The sequence below is a fragment of the Cololabis saira genome, chromosome 2, assembly GCF_033807715.1.
Source record: "Cololabis saira isolate AMF1-May2022 chromosome 2, fColSai1.1, whole genome shotgun sequence".
NCBI lineage: Eukaryota > Metazoa > Chordata > Actinopteri > Beloniformes > Belonidae > Cololabis > Cololabis saira.
In genome coordinates, this window is record NC_084588.1 from 21,704,781 (window position 1) to 21,726,922 (window position 22,142).

The 22,142-nt window shown below is 39.9% G+C and overlaps 2 protein-coding genes across 5 annotated transcripts in view; one reads left to right on the plus strand and one right to left on the minus strand.

Annotated features, from left to right (window-relative positions):
- Window positions 1–271: 271 nt before the first annotated feature.
- On the plus strand, window positions 272–5,671 carry rs1a (retinoschisin 1a). Its single transcript, XM_061740633.1, has 6 exons — window positions 272–401; window positions 782–807; window positions 1,048–1,168; window positions 3,014–3,155; window positions 3,961–4,156; window positions 4,462–5,671. Exons 1-6 carry the CDS (start codon window positions 350–352, stop codon window positions 4,612–4,614), a joined length of 690 nt encoding a protein of 229 aa, XP_061596617.1. The 5' UTR covers window positions 272–349; the 3' UTR covers window positions 4,615–5,671.
- A 2,435-nt stretch (window positions 5,672–8,106) lies between these two features.
- The window catches only part of cdkl5 (cyclin dependent kinase like 5), a 47,115-nt gene continuing 33,079 nt past the window's right edge, over window positions 8,107–22,142 (minus strand). For 2 of the 4 annotated variants that reach the window (XM_061740655.1, XM_061740645.1), the window contains exons 15-21: window positions 21,193–21,294; window positions 20,809–20,914; window positions 18,655–18,790; window positions 16,430–16,547; window positions 15,634–15,795; window positions 11,624–11,890; window positions 8,107–9,277 (exon numbers count right to left, since the gene is read on the minus strand). In XM_061740655.1, the coding sequence (XP_061596639.1) occupies window positions 8,870–9,277; window positions 11,624–11,890; window positions 15,634–15,795; window positions 16,430–16,547; window positions 18,655–18,790; window positions 20,809–20,914; window positions 21,193–21,294 (1,299 nt within the window). In that variant the 3' untranslated portion in view covers window positions 8,107–8,869. The remainder of the gene's footprint in view (window positions 9,278–11,623; window positions 11,891–15,633; window positions 15,796–16,429; window positions 16,548–18,654; window positions 18,791–20,808; window positions 20,915–21,192; window positions 21,295–22,142) is intronic. The other 2 variants (XM_061740664.1, XM_061740671.1) reach the window with 2 other exon arrangements.

Consider the following 22,142-nt stretch of genomic DNA (forward strand, 5'->3'; position numbering starts at 1 on the left):
CACACTAAACTCACATTCGTGTGTGTATACACACACACACACACACACACACACACACACACACACACACACACACACACACACACACACAAACTAGAAATCTTTCTTTTTTCCTGCAGGGTTTCTGACGTCACCCCTTTGACAGTACATTGATTTTCAATGATTTTCATGTCGTTGATGGTGTTGATGATGCTGGTTGAACCGCTGTAGGAGGGGCTTGGTCAGATAAGGATGGCATTAGGTAAGGCCATTAGTGTCCTGTGGATTATTGTAAGCCAGCCTCTCTATCACGGCTGCCTTGGGTACTCACTCTTCAGTCGGTCCTGGCTGGTTTGGAGCGTGTTGGAAGATGGCTCTCAACGTGCAGCATTTCCTGCTGGCTCTGCTTCTTGGAGCTGACGGTACGATTTAAGTCCTTACAACCGTGTCTTTACTCAGCTGTTGAGTTGTAAACTCAAAGCTCAGGTTTAGAAGGGTGAAGTTTGAAATCTTTAAAGTTATTTCTGCTGATAAAAAAAGAAAAATCTCTGAAGATCTTCTTTAAAATCCTAAATTACTTGTTAAGTAAGATGTCAGCATTTGAATCTGCAACAGTAACTCGGTGTGTATGTGCTGTGTTTATTTACTTTATCTTAATTTGGTTAAATGGACAGATTGATGCACAGATTGTATTCCCATGCTGGGTGACTGTTTTGTCCTACAGTCTCTTTTTTTCCCCCTCTCTGTCTTCTGTGCCTCGTCGGCTGCCGTTTTTTTTCACCGCGTCCATCTGGTTGGACAGTGTTCATCCGGGCTCATGCTCAAGAGGTATGAAGAAACCCTAGCAACACAAGATATTAAAACTTTTTTCATGTTCAGAGCGCTGTAAAAGTGCTCTAAAAAAGAGATGTGGATAGTTTCACCACTTTCTTTTTTAGTAATGCATGACATTATTCTTTTCATATTTTGTAAAACAGGTATATCCGTAAAATGACTGTGGTTATGATTCTGAATGTACTGTTTTCTGTGCATATGATAATTCCTTGTTGTATTTTATTTTATAAACAGTCCGGTGCATCTGAGGCGTTGAGTAAGACCTGCAAATGTGACTGTGAAGGACAAGAGTCTCCAAGCACGTTTCCCTCCTTTGGCTCTGGGTCCATGGTGAAAGGAGTGGACTGCATGCCAGGTCAGGGTTTCTTCACGCTCTTCTCTCTACACACCTTGTCCTTGTCCTAACTCTTAATTTCTGAGGAGATCAAAGTTACCATGTATTTAGCATATGTTTTGCTGCTAAAATCGTCAAATAAGAGGTTAACTGCTTTCTCATGATGTAAATGCTAAAGCGTGCAAGAATACAATCTTGTACATGCTGCTCTGAACAGCTAAATATACGATTTTTACATTTGAGAGGCTGAGGTATGATGATTGGTTTTTTTTTTCTAGATTTTGTTTCTTTTTCTCTTTTTGATTTGGAACCTTCATTTCCCACACATAAACAAATCAGTTTATTCAGATATGAGCATTTAGACAGAAGGAGAGTTTTAATTTACATGCATGATGTGATCATCCCAATATGATCGTATGCTTCCTGAGAGAATTAGACTCCAGATTTGACACCACAGGGTGGGCACGCTCCACTGGACATGCTCTGAGAAGATGATGCAGATGGAGGCATGAAGAGAAGCACAAACTACCGCAGCCACGCCATAATCCTCTTCTGTCATAGTTTCATTAACAGGAAATGTGCATCTCATATGTAATCTGTAAAAATTGACATGGGACATCTTCGAGATGTGACAGTTATTCTTCATTGACATAAATCAAAATCCTTCAGAGATGCACTATCAACCCTGGACGTGCACAAGGAAAAAAGTATCAGCCAAATTGTCACCAGAAAATCGTGTTTTTTCCTACGATATTCATCAGTGGACGGAATCTCACTTTTTTGGCTTTGCTGTAAAACTTGTCCACAATATAACTTCAGAGTAAATCTTTGTAAATCCGTATTTCAGAAGCGGGTATAAAGAAAATGACAATAGGCTCAATCAACAAGATTCACCTTAAGAACTAATACTTTGATGTACGAATGAAAAAAGTGTGTGTCAAATGAGTTACAAATTACTTGGCAACCAGTGATGGGGAGGAAAAAGAAGTCGCGCAGATAATAATTATCTCATGATGCAGAGATTGTGGGGCTCCTAATAGATTGCTGATCATAGTGTCACAGAAACCAGTGATTTTATCTACAAGAATCCAGTGGATATACATTTTTAAGTGAAAACTGCTTAAACATGTCGCCTCAGTCCACTGTGTCTCACCCCTTGTGGTTTTCCAGGAAATACATTAGGGAGGACTCGAAAGGCATTCGCTTTACTGTTATGTAAACGCTTATCTCCTGTCTCACACAGACGCTTCTCTTGTTAACATTGTATCACTGGGATTACAACGAATGCAACCGTTTGCCAGATAAGCTTAAGACAGTAGTAAACAAAAGAGCAGCCGGTTACATCCCAAGCAGTTCCTCTAAAATGTTTCCCTCACGCGCATGAAGCTCCCTCTCTCATTCATGCATGCAGAGTGTACTTAGTAAGCCGCCAAAGGTCAGGGCGGCTCAAAACATGAACGCAACGTAGAGTTAAAGCTGTGGAGAGAAAAATATATAGCCATCTGTCTGCCTGCCACCCTAATGGACTTCACTGATCTTTCTCTCTGTGGAGAATTAAACTGCAGGCTTTTAGGATAAGATATGGGTCAGGCTCGGGCCGATAACCACAGGGGTCTCAGGATCCGGAGAGTCTGAGGATGAGAATAGGTATGGGAGAGGACGGAAGAGCAGAAAACAGCGAGAGTAAAAAGAGAGAGGCTTAGGGATGATCATTTACTGGTCAAATTTCAACAGTTTCCTGTTTAAGTGTAGTAGCAGAGATGCTGACATTTACTCTCTCTTCATTATTCATCCCTCCAATCCAAAATCTTCTTTAGTGAAAAAAAACAACAGCATTAAATGGAGATTTTTTTGCTTGTCTGGCAGAATGTCCATACAACAAGCCTCTTGGCTTTGAGGCGGGATCCATAGATCCAGAGCAGATCACCTGCTCCAACCAGGACCAGTACACCGGCTGGTTCTCCTCCTGGCTCCCAGGCAGGGCCAGACTCAACGGCCAGGGCTTCGGGTAGGTCCACTCCAACATCTTGAAAGAGAATTATTTTGTGGGGCGTGGTAGTGGCTACAGAGATGGGCTTGAGTCTAACGGATCCCAGGTTCAAGCCCGGGAAAGGCAACCAAGACAAACCACCACCCTGAGCAAGGCCCTTAACCCTAACTGCTCCACAGAGGGTACGTGTGTTCTCTCAGATGTAAGTCGCTTTGGATAAAAGCATCTGCTAGATGACAGTATTAGTAGTAGTAGTAGTATTTCAGACCCACACACTACAGAGAGTACTGTATCACTGTATAAAGGTTGCTGTGACTTAATTTTGTCACTTTACTGTGAACGTGGACAATAATACCGTCACTACAAATAGCTTGTGCTTTGCATCAAGAAAAACTGAATAAATGAACAACAATAATTACAAAGATGACAAAAATAGTAATTAATTGAAATAAAGTATTTCCCCATATGAGGAAGAGTTAATGACACACTAATTTTGAGGAGTGTATTTGAGTGCATTTACTTAAAAACATGAAAATATAAATGGGACATTATGGTTAGTGATTTGCTGACACTGAAGAACTGTCATGTAGTTTTGAAAAAAAATCCTCCCACATGATTAAACCCTTGAAACTTTGGGAATTAAACCTCAGTCTTTAACATAATTATCCAAAATCAGAATAAGTGCGTTTAGAAACTTTGTGCAACAGAATATTGAAAGCTTTCAAATCACATGAGTTTCTCATAGACGACATCAGGAAGGCCACAACTGGAAATTACCAAATATGTTGTTAGCAGCTTCTTAACATTTGTGCTCCATCTCCAGGTGTGCCTGGCTGTCCAAGTTTCAGGACAACAATCAGTGGCTGCAGATTGACCTGAAGGAGGTGGTGGTGGTGTCGGGGATCCTCACACAGGGCCGCTGCGACGCTGAAGAGTGGATCACAAAGTACAGTGTTCAGTACCGCACAGACGAAAAACTCAGCTGGGTCTATTACAAGGACCAAACTGGAAACAACAAGGTTAGCTGATGTCACTAAAAACAAAACAAACAAACAAAAACCCTGAATAGGAAGAGGATGGGAGAAGATGGGTGCATGGATGGATGGATGGATGGATGGATGGATGGATGGATGGATGGATGGATGGATGGATGGATGGATGGATGGATGGATGGATGGATGGATGGATGGATGGATGGATGGATGGATGGATGGATGGATGGATGGATGGATGGATGGATGGTAGAACTGGCAATAGTTGCTTCAATATTGGCGGCACACAGTGACTGTTAACAACCTAACCTCACCTTTCTGTAATTCCTTAGGTGTTTTATGGAAACTCTGACCGCTCCTCGTCTGTCCAGAACCTCCTGCGGCCACCCATCGTGACGCGCTATATCCGCATCCTCCCCCTGGGATGGCACACGCGCATAGCTCTGCGCATGGAGTTGCTGATGTGCATGAGCAGATGCATGTGAACCTCTCGTCCTCCTGCCATCTTTGTGGGCTCGTCTCAAAAGCTTGTGTTGTGTGATTTTATATTCACAGATTCTGTTCCCGAATAGCAAGCTGACCCTAAAACATTCAGCACGAGTCCCTTTTGCAACTTGAATGATTCCATTAAAATAGATTTGTTTGATATGTACAACAAGCTTTCATTCGCCTCAGTCTGTATTGTCTGTGATAAACCGGCGTCCCACCGAGGGCTTTAATTTGGAGAGTCCTCAACCGATTGCTCCATTTGTAATGAAACTGCATAATTTCAAAGCAATAATTAGAGGGTGCTGTAGCCACAGGTCTGAGACAAGCTCTTCCAAAACATTTGTGTTGCTCCATGAGTTGCTTACATGGGGATATAACATTATTTCTGCCCCTCCTGATATGTGATTGTAACAGTAATTTGTAATTTGTTCTTCTCATTAAAGCTTGTATGTCTTATTCATGTTAAAAAGCAGGCTGGTGATATATTCTACATTTCTATACAAGTAATAAATCCCATTAAAAGACTAAGAAGACTAAAGTACCCACTGAACAAGTGTTGTATCTGCAACCAAAACCTTCTTTTTAATAGTGTGTATGTTTCCATATACTATTTAAACACATGCTAATGGACCTGACTAACCGCTGCACCAAGAAACGTGTTCCTTTATTACTTAAAATTGTGAGCATTGGAGCATATTTTGAATCAGTAACAAGAGTAACGTCTCAGTCCTGTCAGCCATTAACTGTACCGTCAGTGGCTCAACATTTAGGATTTGATCATGATGTCTTTAAACATGTCTAAACACCCTTACTGTGTACCCTTTCTTTTTTTTTTTGCTTGTGTTTTTTCATATTTTTTTTGTACCTAAGACACATTTTATAAACATGTGAAGTTTCAGTGTAAAGGTTGAAGTATGCTAGTGTTACGATTTGGTGTTGTGGTAATGCTCCATTTCTGTTCTTTGTTACATCTCAGACCACTTTCCTTTTATGTACCAGGGGCATAAGTTCTGTATTTTGTCAATTACCTTCACTAAATTCATCCATGTATCATATCTGTATCGATGTCTATTTCTGCAACAAAAATAACATGTGAGCCATTCAAAAATGTACATCCGGCATTTATTATGAGAACCTATCATATTTAAAGTAGAATGGTCAGTATAGATTCACTCTTATCTGTATTTACACCCTGTCAGAAGTGGTAATCAGCTTAATGGAAAAAAAGAAAGAAATTATGTTTCAGGAAACACATTCATATTTGTGAACAAAACATCGTCTTCTCAGTCGTCTCTCAGTGTGTGTGACTCTCTGGGGGTCGACGCCTCCATTTCCACCTGACGTGTTACAGTCAGTGAGCTAATGTAAGGCTTTGGGTCACTGGCAAGGCAAACTTCGTCATCGCTCTGTCCAAGGATGATACAGACACACCCACGGCAGCAGTCATTTACAATCATTTGTGATTAGGGTTTATAGTGCACAACATGGGGCAGTTTCAGGTATTATGGGTCATAATAAAAGAAAAAGCAAAAATAAACATATTGCAGAATGATATTATGTGGACTATTCCATCGTTTTAATCACAATTTGCTGCAGAAAATCCTCCCTGGTACCATGTTTGGCTCTAGTTTAACTTATGGTTTCACTCAGCTGCATCACTTCCTTTCTCAAAGTTATTGCTTTCAGTAAGCCGTGTTATAATTTCTATATCTAGTCCACAAGGTTACAATAAGAAAAAATAAAATCAAATAAAAATCAATAATCCCTTCCCTCTGTCTGTTCTCTCAGGAACAGAAGATGAAGACTTGAAAGATGAAATTGAAATGATTCAAAAAGTGTTACACAGTTTAGTCAAATCATTCACATGTCAGAGGATAAGTAAATGCTTTCATAAATAATCACATTAAAATAAAATCATCCCTTATGACTGCCGATACCGCAAGTGATGCAAACAAGAAAATTAAATTTACAAAAGGGTTTACAAAAACCTTAATGACAAACTGTAAGCTTTAAAAATTCATACAGAAGCTGTAAACACATATCATAGGATAAGTCTAGTGTTATTTCATATATGCTGTATTGCCCTTAAAGTCGAATGAAAAGCACAAAACCACCTAAAGTATCAACGAGGAAGTGTACGTTAATGTACTTAAAACGTATTCCAATTTCTGAAAAGGAACTTGATTTTTGCTTCATTCTTTTCCTCAACATTTTAGGAGGAATATTGCACCTTTTTTATGCACTACATTTACGTGACAGTCAAAGTTACAATTTCAAAGCATTCGATGTAGCATTACCATTTCTAAGCACAAGTGCACCTCAAGTGGGACAAAGTGGTATTACAAGACATGCTCACCCATCCCTCACTCATCAGCGTTGCATTGTCAGGGGCTGTTTTGTCAACACAGTAGAGCTAAATGCCCCCATCTGGTCAGAAGTGGTACTGCTACATAGAGCGGCTTTAAAATCAAGACTTTTACAGAGAATGAATATGGTTCCTATTTATTTTGAGTGGGGACTCCTTTCCAAAAAGCAGCATCTCATTTGAGTGCCTCACAGATTTCTCATGTCATCAGTATCATTACTTAACCGGCTTTGCTATGTGGCTGAGTTAATGCAGGACAAGGTAACAAAAACAAGATTCACATGATTCAGTGCTAATGACAGCATAATTGTGAATATCATATTGCATTTCTGCTGAGTGAATGGCCTACTGTAATTGTTGCAGACCTGAATATTGAAAAAAATGTCTTTATTCCTGCCAGCAGCTGGCAGCCTTGGCCTGCTGGTTGTTACCGGAGAGGTATAATCATCTTAAAATATATTTTAAAACCTTAATATAGTGACTTAAATGGAACTCCTAAGATTTTTACTTTCCTAAGGCCAGGTTTTGGCTCCAAAGACAATTCTTTAGGAGTTTATAAAGATAAGAAATATAACTAGACTCATCCTTTAAGGTCTTACATTAAAGATAAGGTTTTTTATGTTTTGTTTAGATATCAAAACCCGTTAAAAGTTAATCCTATATTAGGTAAACCTCAGATTTAGAGGCTAATCTCTGTCTTGGGCTCATCGGGAGAGAATATGCCTGTAAAATGCTGTTAAGGCTGTGGACAAACCCAACATGGCAGCATGGAGCTGGAAAGCTGTTGTCGCTGAACTGAGGGATGGAATTTGGGGCTTATTTTAAAATGGCAACACCAGAAGTGGATATAAAGTGTATCAACAATAACTGTATGTAAAGCACAAAGCCTAACAGTCACACTCTGCTACCAAACTCTGCTGACAAATAGCCCGACTTGTCACAACACTTCAAAACTGATGTCATGAAGGTGATGGGCAGATTTGTATTAGATGTTATATAGATATTTTCTGTATTCATATATTATATATATATATATATATATATATATATATATATATATATATATATATATATATATATATATATATATATATATATATATATATATATATGCTTTTACATTTTATATTTTGATAAAACAAACAGATAAAGGGTAAAAATAACATAAAATAAACATCTGTTAATAACATCATATTGAACGAAAAAGACATTCACCATTATTAAATATTCCTTGTGACGTATTATATTACCAACACATAAATATCTATGCATTTCTTTGTGTTGCAACTAAAGCTCTTGCAATTACACATTTAATCCTAAATTATCTTATACAGTAATATTCCCATATAGCCTACATACTGTGTCATTTATAGCTTATATCCTTTAACTTAAAACAAATAAATATTTAATAAATAATGTTGATATAAATCTTTCTTTTTTTTTTTTTTATCAAATATCAGAGCTTGAAAAACCTTTGAGTTTATTGGCCACTGGCGTGACATTGGCATCTGAAGTGTTGCAGTAGTGTTCTGTGAGAAGAAGATGGCAGCAAAGAGGCCACGTAGGCAGTATCTCCTTGACAGGACGGATCAGCTGATTCTGATGAGTGTGGAGATAACAGCTGATCCAGGTGTGGCATTGTGATACGGCGTGGGCCCTTCCCAGCCTTTTCCTTTTCTTTTCCCTAAACGACACTGCGACTGGTGTTCGGCCTGTCAATGTCTAGACTTTTTGGATATCAGAGACATGACAATCATCGGATGACTACATTTCTGAATGAGGACTTGATCCAGTGAAGCAGGCTCTCTTGTGGATATCTAACACAGAACAAAGATGTCTGCATCCAGGACGGAGCCGCGTCGGAGGTGGTCTGGTTTTTGAAGGTGTTACAGGGCGGTCTCCTTCAGGTCGTTCAAGTTTGGTATCCTGGTGCGAGAGGCGCGGGTAAAAGTGGGTCCGTTCTGACCCGGTTTGATCCCCAGCTGTTCGGGCGTGAACTGCGCCCCCTCCGCCCGCTGTAATGCGGACACGTGCCAGCTGGACTCGATCTGTCCGGGGAGGGGGTAGCTGGGCTTGCGGTTCTTAGCCTGGTTGGAGGCGTTCACCCCCGAGTGTACCCTGTTCTCGGGGTGCCCTCGGCCCTCGGGGTAGCCTGCTTTGGTGGAGGGCTGCGGAGGGTTGGGGAGCGGGCCCTGGAAGCGCAGGTCTGGAGGAGGGGGAGGAGGAGGCTGGCCTTGGTTTGAGGAAGACGGGGAGAGGTGGAGCAGCCTACGGAGAGACTTGAGTGGCTGGCTCTGGCAGAGGAGACAATGACAATTTATTATTATGAGAATCTTATGATGTTTATTGGATAAAATCAGTTTCAATATTTGTTTTTATGGTGATCATATGATGATAATGCAGAATGTGCTTTTACAAGACTAATTAGGGCCCGAGCACTGACAGTGCAAAGGCGCTTTTGTATCTGTAGGAATTTTTTTTTCTCGTTTTTTTTCCTTGTTTTATTTTTATTTTTCCGATGAAATATGGGCCTTTTTGCCAACCTAAATGTGCCCCAGAAGTCATCAAATTTTGCACGCAAGCCAGGCCTGGCAAAAAATGGGATATTTAATGGTTTGCATTAATGGGCGTGGCCTAATGGCTCAACAGCCCCCCATAGAAAACTTTGTGCCTCAAGCCCCACAATACGGTTTGACGTACATGCACGAAAATCGGTATACACCTGTATCATGTCGCAACTTAAAGAAAAGTCTCTTGGCGCCATGGCCAAACTGAACAGGAAGTCGGCCATTTTGAATTAATAGTGTAATTTTGGCGCAATTTATGCAATTTCTTCAGCCGTTTCTTCACCCGAACCGTAACGTGCACCCAGGTGTGTTATACATCAAAATGTGTGTCTCCATCCTGCGACGACGGGCATTACTTTTCTCAGTCAAAAGCGTTACCGTGGCGACGCTAGATGCCAAAAAGCGCGCCCCCCCTTCATCTGATTGGTCCATATATGGTTGTTCCTACTTTCTGCCATAACTTTTCAATGTTTTGACATAAAGAGTCATGGGTGGTGTCATCAGACTTAGTTCTGAGTCCTTGACTTTTATTGGGGAAAATTGCACGCGCGAGGGCCTGTTCATCGCTGCTTGCAGCTTTAATTATACCTTTTAGTTTCCAGCTGAGATTATAAGTAGTTGCCACTTTGTATAGTATCATCCACAACTAGCTCTTTTGTGACTTGTTTCACTTCATTTATATCTACAGTAATTTACCGACAAGATAAAAGTAGAAATTTTGTCATTTTGGATGATACATTCCTCTTTCCAAAAAACTTTGGGAAGCTGTGTGAATGCAAATCACAATCCATCTTCTATATCCGCTCCAATCCTATTGAGGGTCACAGGACTGCTGGAGCGCATCCCAGCTGTCACCGGGCAGAAGATGGCTGCGACACCAGGATATCACAGGGAAACAAACAACCATGTGTACTCACACTCCCTCCTGGGGTTCATTTAGAACCACCAGTTGGCCCAATGCACATTTTTTTGGACTTTATGAGGAAGCTGGGTAGCTGGAAGAAAACCTTGGAAGTGCAGGAATAGTATACAAACGCCGCACGGAAAGCGCTTGAGATTTGAACTCCCACGAGCTGTGAGCTGCGAGAAAACAGTAACTGTGTCTGCAGCACAGCTTTGACATTAAACTTAATCTGTATTATGAAATGTCAACAAAACTACCGCAGAATTAATGAACATAATATATTTTTATTGGCCATAATAGTATAAAACACATCAAGTTTTGATAGTGAGGAATTTTTATTTAATGCCTACAAAATGTTTAAAAATGTTGCACAGTGTAGTCTTTACAGCTGATATTTTTTATTCTCTCTAATTTTAAGAACACTGCATGCATGCAGGACATGAGGAAACGTGTATACATTTTTTTTAAATATACAAAGCCTACCCTGGTGAAGACATCATCAGCATAGGACATGATTTTAAAAGAAACATTTCAGATTTGCTTTAGCTTCGGCTAGTCCAGAAATGATCAGGTTTAGTTATGTTTTTCTTTGCACAGCAGCAAGCAAAAACAGTCTGCGTGGACTGATGACAGTATTCAAAACTGTTTCTGAACAGCATATTATGTTTTAAAATTTAAGCTGATACCCTCTATGAGATCTTTGAGAATCACTACTGGTTTTCACCCTTGTTTCCTGTGTCCATATTCTGTCAATCTTGTCAATCTTTGAATGTTATTATACAACAGAGATGATGCAATTCATGGCTTAGAAATGTTATTATTATTGATTTGTGTTTTCCATTGCAGTTACTTCATTGCGTAAAAGAAAATAGCTGGTAAAGTATTGAATTTCCCATCAACTTTTTTTTTCTTGAAACACTGTCTCTTTCGGATGTCTTTTCACACCTAATCTTGTTACTAACTTCTCGTCAGTTAACCTAATTAACTGTGAGATGTTGCAACAAATGCCAGGCGTACTATTACACTATTCCTCCAGTTTTATGCTGTTACCCACCCAGTTTTTTCCCCTAACATGCAGCAGATTCATTTCATAACAAAACCTATGTATATTTAGATTTTAATTAAACTTTCAATCAGTATCTCAACTCAGATTTATGGGAAGAGCATACCTGAGAGTGTGAGTCCACTTGCTTGTCCGGTAGCCAGTCACCGACTCTCTCTCTTTCCCTCCCTCTCTCCCTTTCTCTCTCCCGTTCTCGCTCTCTTTCTCTCTCCCGCTCTCTCTCTCTCTCCCTGTCTCGGTCTCTGTCCCGGCTCTGTTCCCGGTCCCGGTCTCTGTCGCGGGAGCGCTCTCGGTTTTTTCGCCGGCTGCTGTGGTGAGAGGACGACTTGGAGCTCCTCTGCAGGGACAGGTGGTCTTGTCCGTTTCCACTTACCTGGAAATTCAGAAAGAAAAAAAAACAGCAGAACAGGATTATTATAAAACATCCAAAAAGTTGTAAAGGTCTCTAAAGTCGGTTTTCAGTAAAGTTTTATCTAAAATCCCGACGAGTCTCCGCATGCACCCCTCTGGCAGCAACCAACAAAGCACAAGTAGGTGGTGATCATGATTAGCAATGACCTTTACATGAAAAAAATGGGTTAGTCCTCTAGAACGTTTATGATCATCAACTGTATGATATGACTGGAGTAGGAGTAGTACACATTTGAACCTTCAAATACATAAATAATGTATTGAGCATTTTCTTTCATTATCAGTGGGTCAGTCATTAAGTTGATCTTTTGTCTGATCAACAAGTCAAACATGGAATAAACTACAAACCCAATTCCAAAAAAGTTGGGACACTGTACAAATTGTGAATAAAAATAGAATGCAATTATGTGGAAGTTTCAAATTTCAATATTTTATTCAGAATACAACATAGATAACATATCAAATGTTCAAACTGAGGAAATGTATAATTTTAAGGGAAAAATATGTTGTTTTTTAATTTCATGGCATCCACACATCTCAAAAAAGTTGGGACAAGCCCATGTTCACCACTGTGTGGCATCCCCTCTTCTTTTTATAACCGTCTGCAAACGCCTGGGGACTGAGGAGACAAGTTGCTCAAGTTTAGAAACAGGAATGTTGTCCCATTCTTGTCTAATACAGGCTTCTAGTTGCTCAACTGTCTTAGGTCGCCTTTGTTGCATCTTCCTCTTTATGATGCGCCAAATGTTTTCTATGGGTGAAAGATCTGGACTGCAGGCTGGCCATTTCAGTACCCGGATCCTTCTTCTACGCAGCCATGATGTTGTAATTGATGCAGTATGGGGTCTGGCATTGTCCTGTTGGAAAATGCATGGTCTTCCCTGAAAGAGACGACGTCTGGATGGGAGCATATGTTGTTCTAGAACTTGGATATACCTTTCAGCATTGATGGTGTCTTTCCAGATGTGTAAGCTGCCCATGCCACACGCACTCATGCAACCCCATGCAGGCTTCTGAACTGAGCGCTGATAACAACTTGGGTTGTTCTTGTCCTCTTTAGTCCGGATGACATGGCGTCCCAGTTTTCCAAAAAGAACTTCAAATCTTGATTCGTCTGACCACAGAACAGTTTTCCACTTTGCCACAGTCGATTTTAAATTAGCCTTGGCCCAGAGAAAACGCCTGCGCTTCTGGATCTTGTTTAGAAATGGCTTCTTTTTTGACCTATAGAGCTTTAGTCGGCAACGGCGAATGGCACGGTGGATTGTGTTCACCGACAATGCTTTCTGGAAGTATTCCTGCGCCCATTTTGTGATTTCCACTACAGTAGCATACCTGTATGTGATGCAGTGCCGTTTAAGGGCCCGAAGATCATGGGCATCCCATATTGTTTTGCGGCCTTGACCCTTACGCACAGAGATTGTTCCAGATTCTCTGAATCTTTGGATAATATTATGCACTGTAGATGATGGTAACTTCAAACTCTTTGCAATTTTTCTTTGAGAAACTCCTTTCTGATATTGCTCCACTATTTTTTGCCGTAGCATTTGGGGAATTGGTGATCCTCTGCCCATCTTGACTTCTGAGAGACACTGCCACTCTGAGAGGCTTTTCTTATACCCAATCATGTTGCCAATTGACCTAATGAGTTGCAAATTGGTCCTCCAGCTGTTCCCTATATGTACATTTAACTTTCCCGGCCTCTTATTGCTACCTGTCCCAACTTTTTTGAGATGTGTTGATGCCATGAAATTGAAAAACAACATATTTTAACCTTAAAATTATACATTTCCTCAGTTTGAACATTTGATATGTCATCTATGTTGTATTCTGAATACAATATTGAAATTTGAAACTTCCACATAATTGCATTCTATTTTTATTCACAATTTGTACAGTGTCCCAACTTTTTTGGAATTGGGTTTGTAAAGTTACTGCACGATACAAAGCATGGATGTAAATATTGTGGTAGTAATAGGACTTTTAATTATTTAGAACATATATACACAAGGGGTAGATACATTAAACAAGGTAATTTAACTTTCAAAGGTCTATATCTTTCCTGCTTGGAGAATCACCTCAGAGCCGGAATGGAAATGCTTTTTCTTAAAAACACCTCTTTGACCTACACAGTGCACTTCCAGACTCAGAGAAAGACATCTGTACTAGTTTCCAACTGATTCCAAAATTCAAAACATTTTTCTCCATGTAAAGAAGATCCAAATGCTGTAAGTATGCTGATGTTGCCATCATGCTTTGGATTTGGGTAGTTTGTACAAAATGCGTCCCAACAGCACAATGACCACAAACATATATCAACATTGATTTCATGATGGATAAATAAAGCTTATATTAAACTTCTGAAATGGTCTTCTTTCTGAAAATGTGTAAAACATGTCTAAAAACGGGTCCTTTTACAGGAAAACAACATATTTTAATAGCTTTTTTTTCCCATGTATAGTTGTTGAATATAAAACCAAAATACAATAAAGCCATCTGGGGAAAGTACAACTTACAAAAAGAAGAAAAAAAAATAGTAGTGCCATATAAATATATTTGCGCCTTTATAATTTTGATATATAATTAAATTTGGATGTTAAGATGTTTAGTTGTTAAACCTTGTAATTTTGACCGTTAAATGAATATATATCTATTTTTAAGTATATTATGCCATCCTAATAAAAACAAATCAGCATAAATCATTGGCCTGCAGTCCCACCTTCTGATCATCCCAGGGCTTACTTCCACCTGTCTGTATTTGAGCACATTGAGTCCATGCTCATCATGTGAAATGTGCTTTATAAATAAATTTGCCTTTGCCTTTGCCTTTGCCTTTGTATGGATGTCTGGTAGATGCCTGCTGACATCCTGCTCTGCCCAGCTGGTCCCCCCTTATGATCCAGGTCCTGGTCAAGGTTTCTTCCCTCCTAAAGGGGAGTTTTTACCTGCCATTGTTTTTGTTATGTTTATGTAATAATTGGGGTCATGTTCTGGGTCTCTGGAAAGCGCCTAGAGACAACTTCTGTTGTAATAGACGCTATATAAATAAAATGGAATTGAATTTAAAAATGTAATGGAATAAAAGGACAAATAAATTATTTAAAATCCATGTCCACAATGATGGCATGTAAGCTGTTGTCTTGAACAACATTTTATTTTTACGCGATAAATGATTGTAACATATACTTGTTAACCAGTTTGCAACATTAAATAAGCTTTGCAGATGCTGATATGTATATTTTGCAACATTTGAACCTCTACATTTCTTCATTTCATTCACCGCAACTCCTCATCTAGCTATCAGTGACTAATTGAATAAGTACATTTTGCAAAATGCTTAACTTTTCCCTAAATCAAGCATGCACGTTATGAACTAGGCGTGCACCTTTCTGTGCTGAAAATGTTCATGACCCTATTATGAAACAATGATGTGAAAGAGTCGGCATCAAAAAGAGCATGAACTGCAGCATGGAATCGGTGCCTTACAAAAGTAATGGGAGCACAAGCTGATTACATCTGACATACACTACAGCAAGACAAATGGATGCACAAAAAGCGTGCAGTTTTAAACTCTAGCAACATTTGAAATTCCCTTCGATTTGAGGAATTTCACACTCAGTCGTCGAACTTTTGAGAGCATTTCCAAGCATGTCTGGTGAGAGCAGTGTCAGTTAACATGCAGCTGTAGTGTTGAGGTTAGATTACTGGTGAGGCAGGGTAGGGCACGGTAGGCTGGTGTTGTACCATGGGCGAGGCGACAACAGGTAGGACTTTGACAGCTGAGTTGTGCTTTAAGCTATTCTTAGAGCTAAAAAGGGGAAAAAGGCTTTTCTTGATGTTGGGGTTCCTCCCGTCTTCCATGTCGGTCTGTGGAGCAGAAGATGCACAGCCAACACTTTCAAACAAATCTCTAATACCAGACCGAGAAGCAACCACAGCAGCTGATGCTTAATGCTCCTCAATCATCAGGAAGTACAACTTAACAGGAGACACTGACTTAAACAAAAATGAAAAGAGAAGTCACTAATGGGTTGCACATTTTGTTGACAGTCAGGCTAACATAGAGAGGATGCACACACTTAAGGATTACAATGTTTTTTTCACCAGCTCATGCCTTTATTTCCTACTTTCTGGCCTGAATTTCATGAGGTATAAGACACAAGAGAAGAAATTAATGTTTAGAATATGAAACCGGCTATGAATGCATTTATCTAAAGCTTGTTACTTGGAATTATAACCAAAAATTACTTTTCTACTCCCTAATATCAACGCTAAGAAATTCTATTAATGGGTTTTCCCAGTAAAGTGTGCGTCAAAAATCACCAGAGAATTTTGAAAAATATTACAAAAATGAAAAAAAAAAAAATGCATGCATAAATACATACACAAACACACACACACACACACACACACACACACACACACACACACACACACACACACACACACACACACACACACACACACACACATAACAATGTTGAAATGGTGAAACTCTTACTATTTGTGTTTTTTTTGTTTTGTGTTGTGTTTTCTTCTTCATGGATCTGAAGAAGCCTTGCTTTTCCTTTTCTTTGGTGGGCTCGGGAGGATTCATGACCATCGCTTCTGCAGTAGTCCTGCAGAAAGCAAGGATTAACAGGGTTAAATTGTGATTTCCTCTCTAGTGTGTTGTGCCTCATAAATCTAGGAACAACCTAAATACTGTAGATGAATTGACAATTGGCAAAACTATACAAGAGAAAAAGTACATGACTCCTGGAATTAGAGCTGACCTGGCATGACACTATCACTCAGCTGTGTTTTACAGGAGTACACCTGAGCGATGATTAAGAATAAAATAGATCTTAACTGGTGTCAATTACAGAGCATCATGAGACAGTCCAGAGAACGATATCAGGTGGTTTAACTATGTCAGATCAGAGAGGTCGTTCCTCTCAATCACAGCCCTTCAGGTACCACTGTCATTTCCCACATAAACACTGAAGTCCTCCTGCAGAATGAGGGAGTCACCATTAGAAACACTTGCCAGCACCCATGCTTAACACTCCGAGAATGCTGGGTACTCTGAACTGCCATTTAAAGCACGTGCACAGATGACCACCACAGGCCATTCCCCCGACCCAAAAATGTAAAGAAGTTACCCATTTATTAGATGAGATTAGATTGTCCTTTATTCATCCCTCAGTGGAGAAATTCACCTTGAGCAGCAGCAGTACAAACAACACACACATTCAGCGAAAAAACGCTGAAAAGTAAAAAATATATAATAAAAAAATATAAACAGTATATACAGTGGAAGAAAATAGTGCAATACGTTATCCACTGATGAAAACACAATGTAAATGCTCCGAGCCAGGGGGCTGTAAGTAAGCCCATTAAACCTCAGCGACCCTCACCCCGAGCAACCCCAGAGTGGAATAAGGTCCAGATTGGCTCCATACTGTGGGTTAAGGTGAGCCCGACTTTATCTAGCTAATACTTCTCAATCTCACACATAAACTCACATTCCTTGTGTGCCAAAAGCCAAGGGTCAGCACACCAAGGCCAACACTTTCTGGTGCTATCAAAACCACAAGGCACCCTTCCCTCATGCAGGTGGTGAGCCCACAGGGACACCATCTCTCCAGTTGTGTCATCAGGCCTATGGCTTTATGGTTTAGACACAGATGAAAAGAGAGGCTCCGCTGTTAACTGGGGTGGTGTTTCGGGCATATCCAACCAGGAGCAAGCCCAAACCCAGGACACACTGGAGAGATTATATTTCCCAGTTGTGATGAGAATGCTTGAGGCCCCGTTTACACGGAGCAAAAACGGAGGCGTTTTCATGCGTTTTGGACGTTCGTTTACACGAAAACGCAGAGATTTTCAAAAACTCTGTTTTCGCGTTTGCGTCTAAACAGAGGAAAACGGAGGAAAACGGAGGAAAACAGAGGAAAACGGAGATTTAAGCTTCAGAACGTCACATTATGCACCAGAAACTCACCAGCGTCATGTGTGCGACCTGTGTTTACAATTAGTTTGGCCACCGTCAATATTTTCTTGTATTTTACCTGTTTTATATTCTATATAAAAGACTCTCGTTCCGTCTTGGAAGTAAAGCCTGAATTATGGTCCTGCGTTAAATCGACGCAGAGCCTACGGCGTAGGGTACGCGGCGACGCGCGCCGTACGGTGTGCGTCGCCGCGTACCCTACGCCATAGGCTCTGCGTTGGTGTAACGCGGAACCATAAATCAGCCTTAACTGGAAGTTACACGTGTCATTTGTTGATGTTTTTTCCAGGATTCTGATTGGCTGGCATGACGTTAACAGCGTTTTCATGCGAGTCCGTGTAAACAAGGATATTTTTGAAAACGTAGAGGGGAAAATATCCGTTTTTGTAAATACCCGGCTACGTGTAAACGTGGCCTGAGTGTCCTCTTGAAAGAGTTAGAGGAGAGGGAGTCGGAGGTCTGATTAGGCTGCTACTCCCATGACCTGAACCCAGATACGCAGGTGTAAATGGATGGATGAATTGGCATAGTGGAAGACCAAGTTAAGAAGCAAAATATGAAGAAAAAAGATAAACCTGCCCGAAATCCTTCTATGTGTTGCATTTTTCCACAGATGATCCCCAAGTGGATCCACAAATTGATTAACTGTCTTTTTAGCTCCTTGTGTGGGAGAGAGCTAAATAGTGTCCCGACTGCAGGTCGTATTATTTGAACATTCCATGAATTCTCACCAGTCAAAAGCCGCCTGGCGTTTGGAGTGGTTCACCATGGCAACTGGGTCACCGGCTACAACGGGTACGACCGGTCCTCGAACCTGACCAACACCCTCATGGAAAGAAGAGGAGTTATCCGGTCTGGGAGAGGGGACTGACATTAAAAACAAAAGAGAGAAAAAGATCAAAGATAAGATCATTACATTTGTACGAATGTTAATAAGAAGTCTTTGTTTTTGAAGAAATTGTGTTCCTTTCGTTAACCTTTGTGCTGTTTAACATGCTGTACACAGTATTTCACAATATTCCCTTGCTCTGCTCACATTTCTCTTGTTTACACCTAACCTCTTATTTCTGCCTGTTTTGTTTGGGACTTTTCATTATTTCGTTGTTGGACACAATGCTAAAATAATTGGTGTAGTAGGAAACCTAATTACTACCTAATTAGAACAAAATTACGTTATTAAATGAAAAGAAACCCCAATTACTGTAGATGCAATGTCAAAATTAATTATCATAGTACTTTGATTATGTTTTATGTTGAAATTAGCTTTGCTAAATTTCCATTTCCAGCAATCAGTGTTTTAGTATTTTTTCAAACAATTTGTGTTGAACCTGTTCAGAGGTTATCAAACTATAACATTTAGAGAAAGTACAGAGGAGAAGGTTTATGTCTGAAAAAAGAAAAACAAAGACCAACGGGCCAAAGGAAACTGGAGTATAAATAGGGAGGGAGGGGAATGAACAACATGAAACAGATGTGACAATCAGTAAAGGAGCCCAGATGTGAAATGGACAGGAAGAAAAACTAAACAAAATGCACAAAAAGCAAGTGAGGGCTGTTTTCAAAACTGCATATTATACAACTAGTGCATACTGATTTTTGTCAAATTTTAATAAACAGTATGCAGAATGTGAGCAATTACTGAACATTAATACAAAAATACTCCTCAGTGTGCCACTTACAAGAAAATTTCCACTGAGCAAGTGATCAGTCTACTTCACATACCTACATACATCCCATGATGCAATGTGCAACTACAGGACAAGTGGCAACTAGTCTATCTTCCGCATTAAGGCTCATGTGGAACTAAGGGTTGCAGTTCCTCGACTGGCCGCTAGAGACTGTCCGCAAAGGCGAGTCGATCTCCATTGACTCCCAGGTTAAAATGTTTATCCTTAAGGTAAAAATAAACTTATTTACAGCCTGGTTCAAAAATAAGTTTTGGTCTCAATTGTTTGATTTCACACCCATGAAAACTCTGAGTGGGGTGCATTTTTTTTGTACCACGCCAGCAGAGTTTATATAAAGCAATACATTTATTACTAATATGATTGATTGACAGTCAGCTCAGCCAATAGCCAGCCATGATCACTTCCTCATTCGTAATCATCGAATCATTGAATCAACATGTTAAACAGTATATCCCACTGTAAACATTTGACAGCAGCTCTTCAGATATGTCAGCCGGTTCAGCTGAAGGAGCTGGGAGCAAAGCTAACTTTGATTGACATGGTGTGGGCATAGGTTGTGCCTGGCATGGAGAAAAACAGGCTTCAAAACAGTTTTCCAGAAGCCAGTGGGTCACATCACCTAATGCTTTATCCATTGTTTTATAGAGTCGAAGCTACAGCAGTGATCAAGCGACAGGTGTCCACTTGTTGACATAGTTATATTAACAGCCGATGACAGACAAATTATACAAAAAAAAAGAGGAAGCAGAAAGGCATACGAGACATAAAGAACCAACACTAACTAGACACAGAATAGGAACTGACAAGACCAAAAGATGTAGACAAATACTTAACTTATTACTTAACACTTAACTGAACAAAAAGTACAACTCCCCACACATCATATGTGAAGGCTTTGATTGCTCATGCTGAGCATCAACATTATGTACTGAGGTAAGAATTCAGCTCAAAGCAAAACTTTTAGGGGATGCAGCCTTGATGAGTCACCAACTCATCTGTCTCATTCCAGTTTTATGAAATTAGTGGTTATCAATATCCTCAATTTAATTCTTGTTTAAGTACAAGAATTGTTTATAAGTACATCACTTTCAGTACTTCGCACTTTTCCATTTTCAGTCATGATTATATAAAGCATTTTTGATTTTCTTGTTGGTGGACTGTGCTAATAATGTTAACATGGCTCAGACTTGTCCGTACCTCGGTAGAAGCTGCCTACTCTCCGAGGCATAGACTCAGTGAAGATCATCCGGTTCTCCTTGGAGGAAATTCCATCCTCAACATGAGGGTCGTGATACATAGCGACCTAAGAAATACACACGCCATGTAGAAACACACACAAAATAATTATTTAGCTGCTTCAAATTTCTGATTCACAACACACTTTATTTTGACTGAATTTAGACATCAATTTTTTTTTTTTTTACAAGCATTTGTCACAACACAGTGAGTTTACATTTATATAAGCAATAATGTGCTGTGAAGCTGCTGAAATAAGAGGGGGGGTGAAGTAAAAAGAAAAGGGAGCCCCTGTCTGTGTTGGCTGAGTTGGGAGTAGAGGAAAGAGGAATCAGGAGGTCGGACCTCATTTTTAGAGCGCTGTGTATGAAAAGCAGCTGTGTTGTCCCACGCAGAGTCTTTGATGGGGGCACAAGGGTGGCTCATGTCTTTAGGGGACTGCTCACTCTGTTGAGAAGATGGACAGGTGCAGATCAAAGCAGACTGGAGGAGCAACGTGAAGCAATGGCAACGCTGATGCGAGATAGCGACAGGTCTTACAAACATACATTGACTCTTGAAATATCCATGCATACAGACATGTTTTCATTGCAGACATGGTAAACAAAGAGTGGAAAAGAAATAATGTTTTGGGTGATTTATATAGTTTAATATCACAAGTAAGTGATGTCCAATACATTTCAGCATGTATTTCTTTCTGTGTCATTTTTCTCACCAACCTGCCACGTCTGCCTTGAAGCGCTGGCTTATTGCATGCAGATATTTAAATCCCCAGGAAACTACTGCCTCCATTACAGCCAAGTGTACTTTTTATGCATTATTGTGTTTAATATTGTCATGCAAGGTAGTTGTGCCCTAATTGACTTTTTTAAATTATTGTCATTTTTATCATTATTATAATTATTATGATCAGTCATTGACTGTTTGACAAGACTCCAGCTATCTACCTATCTATCAAAACAGTATACCAATGATCATCTATACCACTTTTTTAAATATTGAGATAAAGAAGGACACCTAACAAATGAGTTGCCGCAGTAACCGCAGTAACAGTAGACAAACGTCTTTCCGACTCTTCACGAGAAGAACATCTTATTACTGTCCAGTCTCCAAGAATTATGAAGCTCCTTTATGTTTATTTTTGTCATATCTAATTGTGGACACCATAAATATAACATCAGTACATTTATTAGCCTTAGGAATATAGTGTCTCTTCCACCGAGTGAGATAGTGGCGTTTTTTGAAGCAGCTTATGTTAATTCGTAATGAAAAGCCAAACTATCTTTTCCACTAGT